Source organism: Choristoneura fumiferana, chromosome Z, assembly GCF_025370935.1.
Source record: "Choristoneura fumiferana chromosome Z, NRCan_CFum_1, whole genome shotgun sequence".
Lineage (NCBI taxonomy): Eukaryota > Metazoa > Arthropoda > Insecta > Lepidoptera > Tortricidae > Choristoneura > Choristoneura fumiferana.
In genome coordinates, this window is record NC_133472.1 from 26,769,193 (window position 1) to 26,791,295 (window position 22,103).

Consider the following 22,103-nt stretch of genomic DNA (forward strand, 5'->3'; position numbering starts at 1 on the left):
TGAGAATGTTGCGTTACGTTCTTGTAGCTGTCACAGGACACACACCCTCAAACGTTTTAATGAAGATTATTACCTCAAAATTCAATTAATCTGACGTTTATTGCAGCTTATTTCGCGTCAGTTTGTAACTTTCTCGTCGCCAATGTGGTATTTGAAACTTACGGACACTAACTCAATAAAAACACTGAGAAATTAATTAATTCCGGCTTTTATTATAAGTAAAATGTGTACCGATAAAATTAATGCTTGAGTATAGACTGACTAACTGTCAAACCGTTTAGTTACTACAATAATATTAGTAGGATAGAATTGCAAGTTATTTTCGTAATTTTCAACGTTTGCAAAGTTTGATTGCATTTCTTGAACCTAGGTTCAGGATTAGCTCACCCAAAGTCACTATTAGTCTCACTTAGCGATCGATGCCCTACCACTACAGGCCAGAATGGTCTGTCTATTTCGAAGTGATGAATTGCAGTCTGAACCCATCAATCACTCTCATTTATAAATCTGATCATTTCCAAAATTAGAAATCCACCATTCCATTCCATATTGAAGCATAAAATACGCATGTACTTAAGTAGTTTAAATACGAGTAGGTAAGTGTTATTTAAGTAGAGAATAATACATATAACGTTTTCATTTCGGAAGCTTCTTCTGTTGAAAGTCTCAAAATGATAACCCACACCCACAGGCAGGACCTTGCTCTAGATAAACGCAGTAAAAAAAACAGACAGTTGAGCAATGTTTGCACTTTACTCATTAATTTTATAACAACAGCATGAGAACAATGAATCCAGAAGCGCGTATTGTTTTTTTCTCAGTCTAATTCTTGAATACACGATAAAATAAAGAAAAGTATCTACTTCACTTATTTCAGCGAAAATTAATAACAGTAACACAAAATTATAATATCGTCCGTAAATAAATATAATATCATTGTATTTAATAACAGTATGGGTTCATTTATATTTTCATTACGTATTTATTTCTTTAATTGTTTCAAGGTTATATTAAATTAAATTATTGGGTATCCAGGTGCTTATTTCTATACTGGTTTATGATTTCTGTAGTATTTTTTAATTTTGTCAGTTCTAAGGACTGTGTGTAAACATTGTATTGTATTTCAAAACAGAATTTAACATAGAGTAGAAAAATACAGTTTTAGCATACTTAGCATACAAGTTCATAGTTTATGTATATTTAAGCGGTAAAGCAAAATAGAATTCTTAACACTTTCCAATTTTCTTTTCGATGTGATTTTAACCCTGAATTTGACAAAAAATAAAAAAGTTCGTGATTCAAGCCTCGTCGTAATTTAGGAGTCCTAAAATTTCTATGTATAAAAAAAAACAAAAAGAAAACCTTAAAATGTGTCCAATTATACTTTGCACTGCCAAATTAAGGGTTAAGCAGTTAATATATCCATATTTTTGATATTTCGTACTACCTAGTCTAAGAAAAAAAAAAGAAAAAAAGGGGAAAAAAAGAAAAGAGAAAAAAACCGGCCAAAAGCGTGTCGCACACACCCAAAATAGGGTTCCGTAGCCATTACGAAAAAATTAAGTAATATTTTTCTAGTTATTTCGTATTTTATACGGAATCCTCCAAGTTTAGGTATATTTTATACCTTAGGCTGCTATTTACTCTTAAACTACTTATAATTCTCAAGCAAACTTAGCCGTTATAGTTTTCCTTGAAAGTTACTTAAAACCATCCTGATTTTTTTCAAATTTTTCCACCCACCGGTGTTAGAGGGGGGGGGGGGGAGACGCTCGATCGCATCACTGAATCGAAAAATTGTCTTGGCAAACCCGTAATGGTTTTAAAAGATCTATTCAGCGATACCCCACGCTATAGGGTAGGATAAGAAAAAAAAAATACCCCCACTTTACGTCTACGGGAGGTACACTAGAAAAAAAAAGATTTTTTTTTATTGTACCATTTTGTCGACATACTTTACATATATATCCGTGCAAAATTACAGTTTTCTACATTTGATATTCCCTGAGCAAAACTGCCATGGCGAAACTATAAGGTTTCCGTTTTTGCCATTTTGGCTCCCGAACCCTAAAAAGAAAGAAAAAAGAAAGAAAGAAAGATCGGGTCAGGAATACTCTAAACCCACGTGCATGCATGAAAAGATTGATGAAATGTAGAGCGAGAGTTGTATGCCAGGATCGTAGCAAGTGGAAGGATGTAGTCTGCTTACCCCATTGGGATAGAGACGTGGTTTTACCTGTTATGATTGGTTATTTAGAGTCTTTTTGTATTTTTTTTATTTCAACTCCAAATTTGTTACTTTTACGGGTATCCCGTGAAACCATATCGAAAATACAAACTGAGACATGGATGCACAGAAAAACCAGAAAAAGAGACCAGTGCTGGGAATCGAACCCAGGTCCTCAGCAATCCGTGCTGCGTGCTATAACCCCTACACCACCGCTGGACAGGAATTTAGACACGAATTTTTCCTATGCATACATATCTCAGGTTGCTTATTTCTACTACGCTACTTATGCAGCAGCACTAGCGACATCTATGTTTCGCTCTCATCGAGAGACGTCACATTCTTTTCTTTTTCTGGTTTTTCTGTGCATCCATGTCTCAGTTTGTATTTTCGATATGGTTTTACCTGGTCTAATGTCAACTAAAACGAGACCCTGTAGGTAACCTACTAGATATTTATGAAAAGAAATGTGGACGTTGGAGCGCATCACGGCAGCAAAAGTATAAAGCAGCATGTGTGTAACGTTGGTCGTGAGGTAATTGATCTTATGAGTTGAGGCGTTTTAATATTCATGGACTCCTTTGTGTAGTGATCGGGCGCGCTACAAAGCGGCTGAAGTCAATAAGTCGCATCGCGACGTGGAGCCGTTGTCACCAGACGCTACCACACTTACGATCTCTTCTTACTACCCTCGCTTCGCAGCTAATAAATCCTACTAATATTATAAATGCGAAAGTTAGTATGTGCGTGTGGGCTTCTTAGGTACTCATTCACGTTAAAACTGGTTTTTGATATGTAGGTGGCTAGAAGTCTGGAATAGTACGTACATTATATCCCGATGTCCGCTCGGGATCAGGATAAAGTCCCTAAATTCTAACCGCTTGGTTTTGTATGCAACTTTAATGAAATCCATGATGTATTTTTTTGTCATGGGATTTTTTTCATAATCCAAGGGTTTCAATTCAAATGCTAAACAATGGTTTACGCGTACAAAGCAGTGGACAAAGGCTAATGGAAAAATATTTTTCATCACACTTGCTCGTAAACAGTGTCGTAACATGCAGGCTACCTTGGTTGCAACCCCCCAAATAAAACCCTCGACCTTAATGTGCTTGTCATGAAGCCCGTGGTCGGTAAATGAGTCATTGCCCGTACTAATTTTCCTGTCATGAAGCCCAAGGTCGGTAAATGAGTTTGTTACTGCATGGTGTGCTACTGCTCCGTGCGCGCGCTGCACACGCACGCCATACACATGCTGCAGGCAGAGCGCTGCCAAGAGCGCAGCCAGCGGTATCGGCAATTTTTGAAAAATATTAGTTTTTCTTTTACAAATATACAACTTTACTCGCAAATGTGATGAAAAACATTGTATGTCGCACGGGCGGTACTAGAATTACGAACATCGACTCATTAAAGCCCTCAGTCTTCGACTTCGGGCTTCTAATAGACTCTCGTTCGTAATTTCTTATTTACCGCCCTTAAGACACAATGTACTATTTCATCACACTTGCTCATGTACAGTGTCGTAACATGCAGGCCACCTTAGTTGCAACCCCCCAAATAAAACCCTCGACCTTTTGTTCTTGTCATGAAACCCAAGGTCGGTAATTGAGTCATTGCCCGTACTAATACTGCTGCGCGCGCTGCTGCTGCACGACGCACGAATAGGAGAAGGACCTCGCGCACGCACGTCAGGCACATGCTGCGGGAGGGGACGGGCGGGCGGTGTGCTGGCGCTGCCAAGAGCGCAGCCAGCGGTATCAGCAATTTTTGTAAAAATATTAGTTTTTCTTTTACAAATAATCAATTTTACTCGCAAATGTGATGCAAAAAATTGTATTTCGCACGGGCGGTACTAGAATTACGAACATTGACTCATTAAAGCCCTCAGTCTTCGATTTCGGGCTCCTAATAGACTCTCGTTCGTAATTCCTTATTTACCGCCTTTAAGACACAATGTACTATTATAATACATGGAATTTATTCAGTCACAATGCAAGTAGTTCACCAGTTGTCACCAAAAATACTTGAACAGATTTCAATCTTTCGCTAATAATAAATATAATGTGTTAAATACCGTACTTAGGCTGTAAAGCTAAATATGACGAGCTAATGCTCATATTGTAATGATAATACGAGTGCATTTTAACTCAACCTAATTTTTGTAAACGACCCGACGGGGTTCACGAAAGATTAACCACCGACGTTGGTAATGATATTAACATAATATTATGTCAGCGAACTTCCATACTTCGCTTCCTTGCTCACACTCAAACAACGCAAAATTTTTAAATTTATTTCTTAGGTATAAAAAATTAAGTACAAATTTATACCTGAAACCCTATCTAAACTATGAAATTAATATTATGACTTACTCTTCCAAATTAAAATTTTGAGCTTCATTATAGTTTTAATTTTTGAATTAGATGACTACGTACTTATTTAATTTTCTGGTCAACGTGCAAGATAATCGTATTTTAGTACCCAAGAATTATATATTGGTATATTATGATTATGGCAAAGCTAGGCAACGAGCGTTGACATGTACAAAGAGCGATTATTGCCATCGTAGGATTCCACTAAACGCTAAAGTTGGTAACGTCGTCGCTAAAATGTAAGTAAATCCAGTGATTTGATATTGTTAGTAATTGCTACGTACCTACCTACGTATAAAAAACAGAAGTTCTCATTTTTAAACAATAGATTACCTATGTTCATTAATGCTACTTCCTGTCCTTAAAATATGTGTTCGTATAATTATTATTATTATTAAAATCTAGAGAAAGTGGGGTTTTGGGTGTAGACAGAAACCATTTAATTTCATGCTAAGCAAAGACCGATCACTGCGGCATTATAATAAAATATAAAATTCGAATAATATTGAGAGAATGCAAATATAAGTAATTATATCTTTGTCAACAAACGCATAAAATATTGTACTAGGCATGCCTGAGACAATTCTGCTCATAATGCAGACATGTGATGACGATGACATTATGATTCTTAGTTTTTGTGTGTTTTAGTTAGGAAGAAATTTATAATGGACTACCGATATGTTAGTGTTTCATGTGTCGTTTACTTAAATTGAGCTGTACCCGCTCTCTTTCGAACTGTAACTTAATAGGATTACAAAAACGACCGCTCCATGCTTGCTTTGCATATTTCATCATTTACCATTGTGTGGCGTATCTTCACTAACGATGTACAAATAAGTAGCTATGGCCGCTTGGGTTATGAATACCCCTGTCTTCTTTGACGGGCTATGTCGCGGCTTAATAAATTTAAGTCGAGCGGCCCAAAAACGACACAACATCAACTGATACATTTTGTTTATACGGTACTTTTTTTATTCAGACTCATTATCTACAAGCAATTTGAAAACACCACCGGATTCTAATTTTTCAAGTATATACTTAGTATAATAAGATAATTTGCCACTTTAAGGCGAAATGGCATGTTCCGTCTCTGATAAGTGAAAATATGGCTCTTGAAGCGAGTAAGTATATCATTTTCTTAATACCACGACGATCTTTTAAATCAGATTAATCAATAAACTACCTCTTTTAATGATATTCAGAACATCTTTTGTTTTTCTTTACGAGGGACCCTCTAAGATCTTTAGTTTGTCATGCGCTTTTCCGATTTGGTCACGAACCCTTTGGGATCCTGTAGGTATCGCACGATGGCATCGCCGCCGCGCCGGTAGCTTTGCATTGGGTATGCCAACAGTATGCGAAGTCGGACGTAAATCAAGGGGGATTTAAATAGATCGTCGCATGTTTACGTTTATAGAAGGCCGTCAGACGTAGGTACCAATACCGAGGCTTCTACGCCCGCCGAATACGAACGCCAAAAAAATAACAATCGAACTTATGTATGTCACATAGATTTAGTATTTTGTGTGTTTCTGCCAAATCACACTCACAATATTTCATCGAAACAATTTATTATTCACACTTCGTCTTTCGTAAATTCTTCTCATACCGCATCTTTACTATCATAGCGCAGCTGAGCTTTTGATATTATAATAATTATGTGTGTACGTAAATAAATATATTTCCTAGATGTACATAGCTAAAGGCATAAATTTTATACTTTAACAAAACGTAGACATACCTAGATATTATCTAATAATAACTTTTTTAAGCTAATCGGACTATACAAGTAACGGTTAAAACATTAAAAATTAGCAAAAACGAAAATCAGTTTACGAGCATGTGACACTGCAATATATACTCGTACTCATGCTACAATCAATTTTACCAACTTCGGTATCTGCCGTCCTAGTTAGGTTAAGCACTTTTCATGACCGAGTAAAAGAAAGTGGCCTGCTCACGAATCACGTTCGGGGACAATTTGGTAATGAGGGGAAGCCGGTGCCTGGCGCAGGCTCTTCTACTTATTATTACACTGTTTAATTTATTTGTCGAATCCACCTCGTCTGGGACCTATTACGTTAGTGCTCGCCATGTACTAAGCGGCTACGGCAGGATGAGGCATATGGCAGGCGAAAAGTTTTGGAGAAAACACTCGCATGAAAATATGTATAGTTAGACTTGTGGTTCATTTATGGAATGGAATCTGTACATTTTATGAAATTTAGCAGGTGCGTTACTGAGTGGTAGTATCCTCTTTTATTAATTCAACAGATTTAATTTTGATAAAAATATAGAAATTGCATTGTCCGAATATAAATTATACTTCTTTATACTGTCATTGATATTGAAATTAAATTATAATTTAAGAAATATCAGGGGACAATTGACACAAATTGATCTAGTCCCAAACTAAATAAGCTAAGCTTGTAATAAAGATGCACATATGTATAGAAAAATACGTTATACTGAGGCAAACAAAAATGTGCCCGACCGGGAATGGAACCTGGATAAAATTTGAACAATTGCAACGTCCTCTGATTATTTTAACCTCCCTCATGATTTTGACGGGTGTCGTTCAATGAGTGCAAAGGAATTACAACAGCTAATAAATCTTTATCTTTAGCTACCAACAAAGTGCGTAATTGTATAAAAGCATAACGTTTAAATAACACTAATGTACATAACAAATTTCGACGTAACGTTCACACGGAATAAGGCCTATAATGATCGTAACGCGATCCATGGTGATCCATAGTTAGGTTAGTATGCATAATCAGTCCGCGATGCGCGTAAACTATGTGGAATAGGAGCTCCGTAAATCGAAGCTCCATCAACTTTACCTGACAGTCCTTTACCTTTCGTTGTTATTTTACGCGCTTTGAATATTATACAATGTCATTGTCTGCTTTTTTCCACGCATGACTAAAATATGGAACCAGCTTCCTGGGACAGTGTTTCCGGAGCGGTACAGCTTAGGCATCTTTAAAAAACGAGCCTATCAGTCTCTCAATGGGCCGGCAACGCACCTGTGATACTCTTCGTGTTGGCAGGAGTCCATGGGCGGCGGTGATTGCTTCCCATCAGGTGACACGCATGTTCGTTTTCGCCCTCTCAAAGAAAGAAAGATTATCCAATGTGACAATTTTACCATCTAATTATTTTGCAATTGCATATTATGTCAAACTGTTTATTATACCAACGGTAATAATGCAGTTGTTGTTTATGCATTTTCCTTAAATGTGAAGTGTAAATTAGCAAAGTTGTTGTTAAGTATACAAAACATTATTACACACCCGTTTATAATGTGGACCTAAGTTAGGGTAGAGTAGTTACTACCATAAAATATTGTCAGCAGTATTATTGTAAGATGCATCGTTGTTTGAAAAGTAAGGTCAAGGTAAGGTAAAGGTTAAATCACACGTATCACTAGACGTGAGATTGTTTGGTTAGGAGATGGTTTAGATATTATTTATTGGTTAAATGCTTGCTTTCTTACGTAGAATTTAAAAGATGCCGCATCCAAACTGACAATAACCAAATGAGCATGTAAACTGGCATCAGTGGGGGCTGCGTTCGTGCTTGCCTTAGCTAACCTTGATTATAGTCGCTACACTATGTAGCGAGGTTGTAGTTAGCCGATTAAACTTTTACCAATTTCACAGAATCATAATATTTATTAAGAATACAAAACTATCTTGATTCCCCTTTTAAGACCCTGATATATGTTTCACATAGACATAACTACCGGAACTACATTGTACCGGAATAAATATTGAACTATTAACAAAGTGGCTAATTATTTAATATCAATAATGTACTGTTGCAGACGCGTTTTCGTTGGTTTTTTTTTAATACACAAGCTGCTTCATTTTTTCCTAAATAAGCATAATTTTGCAAAATCATGTTGTTTTGTATACAGTGCAGATGTTTTAGTGGCATGCACCCCGTCTGACACCAATTGACCTAGTTCCAAACTAAGCAAAGCTTGTATATACTATGTATACCTACTAGGGAACGGATGAACATACTTATTACAATACTTATTGCATGAAATTAAATTGCAACTTTTATATTCACATGCTGGTGATGCCGGCGAGAGTGCTGAACATTCTACTCATTTTTATGTGTACCAACCGAACATCTCTGTAACCGCTGTTCAAGTGAATAAATATTATTTCTATTTCTATTTCTATTTCTACATAAATAATACATACTTAAATATATATATATTAAACATCCAAGACCCGAGAACAAACATTCGTATTATTCATACAAATATCTGCCCCGGCCGGGAATCGAACCCGGGACCTCAAGCTTCGTAGTCAGGTTCTCTAACCACTTGGCCATGCGGCCAATATAATATAACTTAATTGTACGTTTTTAGCCTAGTAGTATTTGATGCCGTCAAAGCCTCAGTGCAAAATATAGCGACTATAGTTCTCCACGGTGATCGAACTCTGTCCGTAACCGGGCGCGGACCTCTGTTGTGCCTATACTGTACGGACAGGGAGTAATATTCGCAACGTTTAACTGGAAGGCCAAGCAATAATTTGTCGTAGCAAGTCCCCGGTCGTATCTTATATACATGATAAGAATGTTCTTACAGGCGTCTCGTATCCGTATCGATTCATGGAATTTATTTCAGATGAAATAATTAAAGTTATTTACACACACGAGTTTTTAGGGTTCTGTGGTCAAAAAGACAAAAATGGAACCATTATAGTTTTTCCACGTATGGACAAATATGGACAAACATTGAGACTTCTTTGCTTCACGTGTAGTGTGTGAGAAATAAATTTGTGTCTAAAAATCGAATATTAAAACACTAGAACAAAATGATATCTTGATGATCTTAATGAATTTGACCTTTATGTCTTAAAGTACAAAATCCAAAGAAGAAAATACCTTATAAAGAAAATATTAGTATACATATATGACTTATTTAACTAACGAATTAGGTATCTACTATAATTTAATAGGTACTCGTATACTCGGCAGCATATATTAGTAGGTAATTGTTGGCCATCAATTCCGATTCTCACTCTATGTTTACGTTAATGTAATAATAGATCGCCTAGCACTAAACTTCAGATCTATTGACAGTTGAACCACTTCACGATTGAACTGTAATCGTAAATTGGCCGTACATAACTCAAACTTTCGTTAAACAATTTGACAAGTGGGGGTTGAGGACGCGGTACCTACAATTACCATGCTTCGGGTTTTGCTTGTACAAGTTTCAGAGAAATGTAACCCCCCTGTTACGAGCACGCCTGCATAAAGGGAGTTACTTTTCTATGCAGCATAGGTACTGTGCCCAACGATCCAACGTTTTAGATAAAAGAAATAGCTGAGTATCTACACTCGTCATAGCAAATAACAAGTCAGTCGCACGTGCATAGCACGTGTAGCAACTGCATAAGAAGCGTGTTTGAAACTAAAGTAAGTAGGATTTCATACCATAACAGATAGTTTAATGGCGTTCTCTACGAGTATATCTTTATTTATTGTGTTGTGAAGTGGATGTCTTGTCTAAAACCATGACTTGGTAGCGTAACTTTTAAGTACCTACCTAACTAAAAGAACTAACAAAGAAAACCATTAGATATGTAATACACACCTAGAAAAAATGTTTGGCCCTTTTTTCAGAGAATTCAAGTATTGCAAAGTAAAACAAAAAATAACAATAGTTCCCAAAACGCTAATAAAAAACTCCTGCGTTTAATCCAATAAATAACTAAGTCGTTATTTTATACCGTCACCACAGAATATTATATTATAGCACTGAAAACTTTTATAGTGAACCATGAAGATCTGTACGCTTGTCCTTTAAGCTGTCCATTCTAAAATATTTCGACGTAACCAAATTTTTATGGAGTTTACTGTCTTACAGGCAGGAAGGTACCTATCCGAGAAAGCTTTTAATAAATATTGTTACCTTCCATGTGTACGATGGGGAAACGGAAACCTAATTTACGGGCGTGCCTCGAGCCGCACATATGGGCAAAAGTTAAGTATGTTCAATTGTCAGATCTTTGCTATAAGAGTTTTCATCACTTTAAAGATTCTTATATAGGTATAGGTAAACATCAAGTACTTAAAACTGACATATGTCAATGAAGCTTAAGTCACTGCTTAATCCGTTTATTCGTAAAAAGTTACGTAACCGGGTGTTGCCTTTATCAGGAACAACAAATTAAACCGATGATTCCTTGGTAGTACTTAGTACCTAGATTTCCTTATTTTAAATTTGGAGGAACTAGCTGTTCTAGTTAAACTTTACAGTGAATGGGTATAAATAACTTAGTATAGTCGCCAGTCAGTCATTAGATGCTTTGTTACCTTGTGTATGATGTAGGTACGTACATTGCTGGTGTATTTAACTTAGGTACCTACTTACTTAAGCTCAATTTTAACACGAGTCAAATCAAAACCATTTGTTATGTTTAGTGATGAGATAAAATACCTGCAAGTAACTCTTAAAGGTAACATCGCATTTTTTGTGTTGTTAAAAAAGTAAAGCTAGTATCAATACGGGGTACCTATGTGATTTGTGGCCATCTAACTTGCGGTGCTTTCATCGCACAAAGGATGTATTTCAAGCGTCAAATACACAACGTCGATAACTTTGAATCTTGCATTATTCGATATGCATTCCAGCCGAGCCCGGCAATGCACCGGCCTAAATTGCTACACGTTTACATCATTCACCTCGAATGGTTAATAATCATTCTCTTTATATAAATGAATCCATAGTTGCAAAATAATAACTTTAAGTAGGTGTTTATAAAAGGCATAGATTACGGTGTGTGGCTAAGTTATGCAGTCGTGGTATTCCTTTGTTTATTTAAAGACTAGCTTTAACATGCGACTTCGTCCAAAGTAGTACTTTAAATACATAAATAAAGGTAAAATAGATAACGCCATCTATTGATTGCAGTCGAAGTTAACATTCTTGTATAGTCGAGTGCATAAATATCTATACAGCTATAGCGTCAAATATATGTACACATCGACCTTAGGGTCAGTGGCATAAAGGTGTATAGATATTTGTGACGTCTTGGTAACGTACCTACATATATTTTATGACCTTGACTGTACTGTATTCTTGTTTGAAGTTAAATATTATCCAACGGGATCGTATTATTGGCGCATCCGTCTCAACATAGGTACATCTCTAGGTATGCCAAGTTTCATCTAAATCCGTACAGCCGTTATTGTGTGTTTCACACATCAAAAATCTTCGCAAAGTTTTGCCTTAAATATTATACCACGAACTTGGTATTACTACTGGGATAGGTAGAGGGACAGGCGGAGAACAAAAATGATCCTAGAAGGGCTGCTTTTTAATTTTTAATCAAAATCCATACCTAATATTATTTCCGAACACCATGAAAAAAATCTGCACAAGTTTAGAGATTTTGGTTCAAATCTTAAACATAGTCTCGGTAATGACGTGAGATGAATATTCGAGATACTTTAAGAAGAAGTTGCCCAAAAAGATAAGCGGTCAAAGTGCGGAGGAGGACTATTAAACACTTCGCGGCGCTGTTGCGACCAAATAGAGCCGAGCTGCTCATACGTTACTGTAGCCTTTAAACAAGTACCTGCCTTGTAAGGCCATGCTTTAGTGAGCATGTAAACAAACTGACAAACAAGGTTAAATAAATAGCTTTCACACTTTTTGGTAATAATGTTGAATTTAAAGAATGGAAAGATAACTTTGAAAACTAAAATAGAGGATTAATGCTCCTGTATATTTGTTTCCGAATGTTTCTGGACTATGAATAAATATTAAAATCGTCATCTCAGCCCACGTCCCAGTGCAGGGCACAGGACTCAATAGTTCTCAGTAGCAGCCCAGTAGGTACAGACGGATTGAGATCTTACATTTAATTAAATTTCTTTGCATGTGTGTCTTTGAAGGATCCTCACGGTTATCCTTTACCGTAAAGCACATGGCAAATTTCATATAATTTTATTTTTTATGTACACTAACATAGAAAGTTCAAAAAATCATAATTTTTAAAAACATGTAAATGAAAACTTTGAAATAAGTAGTTACTAGAGGTAGGTACAGTCAACGTCATAAATTAGTGATCATTTCTGTACCTTGTCGTTTTCAGTCATTACACAATATAGTATAGCTTTTCAAACATGACGTTAAAGTGACAGGGTACAAAAGTGATCACTTATTTATGACGTTGACTGTATATGCCTTGGTTATTTTTTAGAAAAACTTAATACAAAAGTAGGACTCTACTAATATAATAAATGCGAAACTTTGTGTGTGCATAATGTGTATGCGTGTGAGCGTGTGCGTGTTTGTTACTCCTTCTCTGGCTCGGCTAACACTGGGTATTCATATATACCTACAAATATTACTATAAAAAAAATAACCAAGTGCGAGTTGGACTCGCACGCCGAAGGTTCCGTAAAAATTTTTTTAGCGACTAATCTCATCTATATGTATACAGATACAGGGTGTTAGTAATGAGTGGATAACCCTTGATTGCGAAATTCAAAATCGGATTCGAAAAAAACACAAAAAGCCGTCGGTATGTGTTTTAAATTTGGAATAAATTGCATTTAAATAAGTGGCCAGTAATTTTATTTTTGCAACAAAAAATCTACGCCCTGGATACAAAAAGTAAATCGGGAAATATGTGGGTGAACGTGTACTTTTTTTATTACTTCGGCATTTTGATTTTATATTCATATGGTAATAACTATTGACAATGAATTTGCATGTTTTTAAGCTTATTGGCAACTAGATGGTGGTGTATTTTTTCACCATGAGAGCTGAAGAAAGGTTGATCAATGTATGATTGAAAACGCAAAAATTAAGTTTGTGATTAAAAAAAGAAATCCGATGTAGTCTCACAAAAAATAGACATGCCTAATATGCCTATCTGATAACACAAGTACTTACTCAAGAATATTGAGCAAAAATAAGAATTTGATATTTTAGAATTTGATTGATTTCAGGGTATAAATATAATAAAACTGTAATTGGCCGATATCTGTCAGTACTGTATATTGCAAATATTTTCAAAAAACTGTTACGTTGGTCAATATTTATAAGCGCAGTAGAACCCAAAACAATTAATTTTAGAATTATTATCTGTTTGTCAGTTTGTTTGTTTGTGCGTTTGCTCGCGCTAATTTCAGGAACGGCTCAACCGACACGGATGTGGTTTTCATTGATGTATTGTTCACAAGTAAAAAAGATACGTCAGTATTGAATTTCAAAGAACAGTTTTGGCAAATTGCCCACTAGGTGGACGGACGATATTGCAAGAGTTGTAGGCAACCGGTGGATGCAAGTTGCAAGTTGTCGTTCATTGTGGCGTTCTAAGGGGAAGGCCTTTGTTCAACAGTGGACGTCCTGCTGATGACTGGCTGATGATGGTGATGAATTGATGATACTATTAGTTTATGTTGCGAAAACTTTGGTTAACTAAGTAAACATTTTATGAATACAAAAGTAAAAATATAGGTATGAAGTAGGGAAATAAATACATAACTGGAAACACCGTCATAGCTGGAAAAATATGCAAGTTGAAGTGGCAGTCTGGGCGGGGTACATTGCTAGAAGAACAGAAAACCGTTAGGGGAGAAAAGTCCTCCACCACGAACCGGAAGACGACGCGTTGGCAGGCCTCCCACCAGGTAGACTGACAATATCGTGAGAGTTGCGGGAAACCGGTGTCATTCTAAAGGGGAGGCCTTTGTTCGGCAGTGGACGTCTTCTGGCAGATGATGATGATATACATAACATAACCAACGGAATATCCAATAGATTTCAGCTTAGATTAGAGGGTGTTAAGGGCGCCGTGCGCCTGATTCTCTTGGTCCTCTCAAAAGAGATTGTCGGCGAATACAGGGAAAACAGGACATCTCCATGAAGTAGAAGAGACTAGCATCGGTACTCCGATTTTTTGTTCAGACGGTGCTTTATTTTATTCAGGCACCGTAAAGGACCTAAGTGTCACCATAGTCAGGACTCTCTCATTGAAGTATTTAGCATGTCCCGAGGTCATTCATCACAAAATATACGCTCACCTGTCTCCGTCCAGGCCATACAGCGAAGTCTTTTTTTTTTGGAAGAACCAGGACGGCTTCATCAGCCACTCCGCGCGCTTTATGTTTGACCGCGCTGACAACTCAACACACAACGCCACTACAGATATCCCACAGATTGACGAATTCTTGCCCTACCTTCTAGGTAGGGTGGTGCCAAGAGCGGAGTCCCCCGTTCATTAGTGACGATAGATAAAAAAATAAAGCCGTTGAAAAGCCACCAACTCTTCATGCGGTAGAAAAGCAAAATTTGATAAATGTCGCAGAAACCACCCAGTATATTTATATGAAGTTATCGAGATATAATAGACAATTACAGGTATTTATTCAGAAACTATGAATAAAAAGTTAACATTTTGATGGCCGGTATCTTCTGTAAACTGCTGGGCAGTCAAAAAAATAACTGACTGACATAAATCTAAGTTCGCGTGAATGAAGTCGCGGGCACAGCTAGTAAATAATTATATATTCATATAATTTTGTTTGGTAATTTGGAGTCTTTTTGTATTTTTTATTTCAACTCCAAATTCGTGCGTGTCTGTACTCCTGTCCAGTGGTGTAGTGTATGGCACGCAGCACAGAATGCTGAGGACCTGGGTTCGATTCCCGCGCTGGTCTCTTTTTCTGATTTTCCTATGCATCCATTTCTCAGTTTGTATTTTAGATATATTCATATAAGTTTTGTTTCCTTTTACCGCTTAGCTCTAATAAAAAATATTTATGTACCTAGGTATCTTGTTTTATGACAGTGCGATGATGAAGTTTAGTAAGCGTTTTATTAGCGACAATTTGTTACATCCCAAAATCCAGTCGCAGACGAAGTCACGAAGGTTGTCTTGTTTAGCGCACAGTGCTAAGTATATCACGTACTAGGCTCATCTACGCCGTGGGCTGCGGAATTTTAAATACGAAAAGGTGTTTCTGAAAATGTTTATGCTTGGAAAAAATGTAGAAAATTTCCCCTAAAACGAGAGCATTCTCTTTTATTGTCGATTTATGTTAAAGCGCATGCAGTGACTGTAGAAACGTGATCACAATGTTACCATTTGTGTCAAAATATTCGTACCGGTGTATAAAATGTAATGAGCTTATTCGTAGTTGCAAAATGCTCTTACGTAAGACCCCTAAGGCTGTACCTTAAGATAATATATCCTTGGTTGTTTTCAGCAGTACTTACAAAAACGGTATCCATCTAAAAATTAGACGTTATGAACCTTAAATTGTTTCCTTCACTTGATTACTATACAGTTCTTTAACTTTATGTACGTACACAATTTGTAAAAAATTATGAATATAATATAGTTGACGTTTTCAAGATAATATTTTACTGACTTCGAAAGGCGGAGGCGGTTCTGTGTCAGACTGTATTTAGGTTATTTTATTTAAATATGTTTGCCGATTTCTCCTTTAATTGTGCCTACTACTACGTCTTTAACGATTATGGTTACTTACTATAAAAGTATAATATTGTGGAGATAGTGGTCTAAATTTTAATACTCTTAGGTGGGTAGGTACACTTTCCTGAGAATAAATATAGCTTCTGTCATTATGTGTCATATACATTATGGTACCGAAGCGACCTGTGCCCTATTTCACGAAGCTACAAGTTACAATTTACAATCGATAGTCTTTGTTTAACAATACGCATTGAAAAGAGACTATCGCTTGTAAATTGTAACTTGTAGCTTCGTGAAATGGGCCTCTGCCAGTATAGGTATTACACAAGAGTAAGCTATTTTATATGATGACATAAAGAATACCATAGATACACAATGACTTAATCAAATAAAAATGTATTTTTAAAATTTCTTCGTCCGAAACCATAATATAATAGCAGGTCCTTGGTCACGCGTAGGCTTAAAAATGAACTAGAAGCGGTCCAAATCAAAAATTACAATTGTCATCGGGATGATGGACATAATTATAAGGTTTTGTCTTCATAGAATTGGTAGACTAGGTAGTGATAGGCACGTGTAAACTTTTGGACGTAACGTTCGGAGAAATCGTTGGACATTGTCAGTGTAGTGAGATGCGTGATAGGCTGTTAGTAGTAGGCTGGTAGTGATGCCGTATACAATTTAGCTTACTGTGATCACGGCCGTTGTATTGTGACCAAAACATCAAGGTACAGCTATAATAATTAGTTAATTGACAAATGTCAAAATTTCAGACCCTAATATTTTCATATGGACCTTTGATATAATCTAAAAATTGTAAAAAAGATACAGATCGTATCGTAACGGTCTTATAGTAGGTATTCGAATTAATCATAAATTCATAATTGTTGGTGATGCCCTCACATAATTTGAACTCTTTAATGTGGCACGTGGTTAATAAAAATAGAGTTATGGATTGTACAAGAAAGGATAACAATCTCATATATACCCTATTTTTTATTGCGTGGAATTCTGACAGATGTCAAATTTTGACGTTTCTGAGATAACAAACATTTTTTATTTTAAATCTCTTTATTACTAGACTTTACCCACGGGTTCACACGCGTAAATCAATATATACAGCAGTTGAATCGAAATTCCGGGATTTTAGAAAATTCCCGTGGGTATACATCGTGGTCTTTACTGACCTTGCATTATAAACAACAGTACCAAATTTCATGACTCCATAACCAACTGATGAGATTTCCAGATTTAATATCAAGTAAAAAAGTAGCGAGCACATTCAAACGTTCAAGTCAGAAGCCGAATGACTCATATTTTTGACAGAAGTATGACATTTGACGATTTTCTTAAAGTAACTATGTACCTTGTCTACGGATTTGTAAATTACAAATATTTAAACGCAAACACAAATGATTACAAACATTAAAATAATTGAAACTTAATAACTACCAATTAATTATAATTTAAGTCCGATCCGAAGGTTTGCGATATATGTCAATCATTGCAATGATACCAGAGACAATTTATTTTATACCAATAAAAGGGTTAAATAATTTATAATAATAATCCCAGCCTATATACGTCCCACTGCTGGGCACAGGCCTCCTCTCAGAATGAGAGGGCTTGGGCCGTAGTTCCCACGCGGGCCCAGTGCGGATTGGGAACTTAGCACACACACCATTGAATTGCTTCGCAGGTTTGTGCAGGTTTCCTCACGATATTTTCCTTCACCGTAAAGCTCGTGGTAAATTTCAAATGTAATTTCGCACATGAATTCCGAAAAACTCAGAGGTGCGAGCCGGGCTTTGAACCCACGATCCTCTGCTTGAGAGGCCATGGGTCAAACCACTCGGCCACCACGGCTTTTAAAAAAATTATTACGTCTAAACTGTTTGATCCAAAATTATTCTAATTACGTATTAATTAATAATTTATTACATTAAGTCAAATTTTAATATGCATAGTAAGGAATTTGGGCTTTTTATTTCCTAGTTTTTGTTTTAATTTTCGGGAAATATTTTTTGCCTAGTAACACTAAGGAATGTCAGAATTCCACGGAATAAAAAATAGGGTTTAAGTGGTAGCTTAATAACTTTCCAAATTCATCCAAGTGGCGCTGGAGTAGCTCGAGTGTAATCCTTAAATAAGTAATCTGAGAAAACATGGACATGGTCGGTGATTTAATTTTCTTCATCTGTTAAACATTAACGGACATTTTTGCAAACGCAGAGATCGTGCTGCCCCTTCCCTCTTTACTCCATCATAAGAGTACCTACCTACCTATAGTCACATCACAAGCTTAGTTTTTTATCAGTTAAAGTGTTCGTGGCGTCATCTAGCCCTCCGATTCTGGACTTTTGTGATTATAGTAGTATCATTATGTTGCTCCGACTTGCGGGGCCGATAATACTCGTCTTGATAGAGAGGTTACGTGTTGTTTTTTGTCCTGTGCGGAAGATGGCGTTATTTTACATCATAACATTAAACTATTTATAGGGTTCCGGAGCCAAAATGACAAAAACGGAACCCTTATAGTTTCGCCATGTCTGTCTGTCTGTCTGTCTGCCCGTCCGTCCGCGGCTTTGCTCAGGGACTATCAATGCTAGAAAGCTGTAATTTTGCACGGATATATATGTAAACTATGCCGACAAAATGGTACAATAAAAATTAAAAATACAATTTTTTTTAGGGTACCTCCCATAGACGTAAAGCGGGGGTGATTTTTTTCTCTCATCCATCCCTATAGCATGGGATATCGTTGAATAGGTCTTTTAAAACTATTAGGGGTTTGCTAAGACAATTTTTCGATTCAGTGATTTTTTTGCGAAATATTCAGCTTTAAATTGCAAAATTTTATTAAAATCTAGCACCCCCCCCCCTCTCTAAAATCTAAACCGGTGGGTAGAAAATTTAAAAAAAAAATAGGATGGTAGTAAGTACCTATATCAAATTTTCAAGGAAAACTATAACGGTTAATGATTGGTTTTTGGAGTCTTTTTGTATTTTTAATTTCAACTCCAAATTTGTTACTTTTACGGGTATCCCGTGAAACCATATCGAAAACCATTCCACCATTCCCTTCCAATACCAAACCAAACCAAACCATTTACCCGTAAAAATAACAAATTTGGAGTTGAAATAAAAAATTCAAAAAGACTCCAAAAAAACAATAATAATTTGATTGCTTAGTAGCGACATCTCTTGCCTGCGTGAGTGGTTAGCTCCGAAAGAGTGTGACGTCTCTCGACGAAACAAAGATGTCGCTAGTGCTGCTGCTTAAGTAGCATAGTAGAAATAACCAACCTGAGATATGTATGCATACGAAAAATTCGTGACTAGATTCCTGTTCAGCAGTGGTGTAGGGTTATAGCACGCAGCACGGATTGCTGAGGACCTGGGTTCGATTCCCAGTGCTGGTCTCTTTCTGGTTTTTCTGTGCATTCCTGTCTCAGTTTGTATTTTTGATATAACGGTTAAGTTTGCTTGAGAATTATTAGTAGTTTAAGAGTAAATACCAGCCTAAGGTATAAAATATACCTTAACTATGGAAGATTACGTATAAAATACGAAATCCTTAGAAAAATGTTACTTAATTTTTTCGTAATGGCTACGGAACCCTATTTCGGGCGTGTCCGATACGCTCTTGGCCGGTTTTTCTACTCCTATACTGTAATCTGTGATTTACTTAATCACGAACAGTAATATTACAGCATACATAACAAGATTCTGGAAAAGTCTATATTGTCTATTCCCCATAACATCAGTGTACCGTAATGTTGCTAAAACGATACTGCAACCACTAACTTTTTTTTTCTTAACAGGCTATGGTTTCTATACGGAATAAAAACTGTCCGAACATAATCCATAGTCTGCCAATATAAGTAACGCGTATTTTTAACATCGTTACAGGCAAGTAGGTAAACGTTAATCAAAAACAAAATTTAACTTAGAAAAATTTTGACATTTTCATATTTTTCACTTGTTTATTGTTGTTTACCTTCTCTTTGCGTTTGCCATACTTTTTACTAAAGTATGAAAATGTTTAAAGTTTACTATTTCTCTAATTTGGTATGGTAATTAATAAGTACCCAGTCGAAGAAAAAGTATTGTACCTATGCAACGTTGTATAAGTATGTCAAAAAAAGCTCGTGGCGTTTTTTCTTACGATGTTTGCTAAAGCTCACATCGTAACGCCACGCCACGCTCACGCCACTCACCTTTTTCGAACCGTGTCATGTAACTTTGCATAAAATACTGTTTTAAAACTTTATGCATATAACTATCGAATTGTTCAGGTGGGTTCCTTAATAAATGCATTCAATACCAATCGATTCTATTAACTTCTTATCCGAAGGCTCGCTTCGCAGTGTCCCCGCTACTTTTATAGCCTACGGTTTTGTTGTAATATTATCGGTACGATTAGTCTTGCGCGAACGAAGATCCACGAGTACCTACCTATGAGTACTAACCTATTTTTTTTTATACAGTTAGGTACAGCAAGTGTGACCGGAAATTTCGTATCATCAAATCTTTTACTTGAATTAGTGCCAGTGGATCATTAATTTTCTACAAATTTTGCTCACAGAATCATGCGGCCAAGACGATTTTCATTGCAACAGTGGCACCTGCATACCGAAAAATCAAAGGTGCAACAGAATTTTCGATTGCCCGGGAGGCTACGGTGAAGATGAACAAAACTGCGGTAAGCTGCAATTTTCTGAACAAGAATAACATTTTAGTTAAAAAAATATTTTTAAAACCTACAATAGTTTTGGTGACTGTACTCCAAGATTTTTTTTTTATCAAATTATAAGTCAATCCGATTATTGGAAGTGTACTCGTAGATCAATCAAATAACTGGCAAGATTAGAAGGAAGCAAACAATACACACATACACGGTGATTTTTAATCGGTGATAAGGAATAACAAAAAGCGATAAAGACACAACTACAACTTTTCCCACGGGCATGGGACCAATACGAAAATTGGGGAAAAAAATCCCTTGTTTCATTCATTGAGGCTGGTGAGCTGCTGAGGTTTTCTATGAAATAGCTGATTTTTTTATCCTGATTTTCGTATTGGTCCCATGTGAAAAGTTGTTCAGTATGACCGTCCTTATCGCTTTTTGTTATTCCTGGTCACCGATTAAAAATCAACCTGTATAAGTATACGAGGTGAAATTAAATAAAAAAGCTTGTAAAAATACAATAAGGATAATTGTCACAATGACTTGTCAGTGAAAAGAGTTCTTTTTTGAGTCGTACAAACAGATTAAACCTCAGGGTAATATTTTATTCACCTCAGCACCTCAAACAGGCAGGTTTTGCTATGAGATATCAGTGAGCAAAATCGCATTTTGCTCACTCCGTGAGACAAAATAACTTTTTAACTACATTTTTTAAATACTGAGTACAATGTTGGGTCTACTCACTGAATCCCAAATATTTGAAAATCACTTTGATCTGTCACTTTCACTTCAACACGAAAAAAGCGTGAGAGAGGATCAAATGTGTTGATCTTAAATTAAATTTGAGGTATTATAAATATATCGATACCTGAATAATTACGTAATAACGAAGTATTTCCAAGAGTAAATTTTCCCGATCTTTTAATAAAGTATGCAACCTCGTGTGACGAAAGCCGCTTCTATTGTTTTTTTTGTATAATATAAAAGAATTCCGTATACTTACTGCCTCTACAGTTGGAATCAATATTTGTCAAATTGAATGAATTTGTAACAAATCTATTTATGTTTATGTAAAATAAATCTTATTAAAATCATATTTAAAAGTTTAACAACATTTATAATATATACGTTTATTATTCAACCTTTTTAATGACCCAAAGATGAGACTATTTTGTAGTATTAAAAAATAAGTATGACATATTTTACAAGAAGTTCTAAGTTCCAATTACCATGCATGTTGAGTATGAGATTTGTATTGTACCGACTGGACACTTTTTCGTTCCGAATTCAAAACCTCTACTTACCGCTTTTCAACAATGTTTGGCATT

The 22,103-nt window shown here is 36.1% G+C and overlaps 1 protein-coding gene across 1 annotated transcript in view; it reads left to right on the forward strand.

The window, feature by feature from the left end:
- Positions 1–22,103, forward strand: part of LOC141432877 (basement membrane-specific heparan sulfate proteoglycan core protein-like) — a 240,521-nt gene that overhangs the window by 135,887 nt on the left and 82,531 nt on the right. Inside the window, exon 10 of the mRNA XM_074094693.1 lies at positions 20,674–20,790. Within this exon, the coding sequence (XP_073950794.1) occupies positions 20,674–20,790 (117 nt within the window). The remainder of the gene's footprint in view (positions 1–20,673; positions 20,791–22,103) is intronic.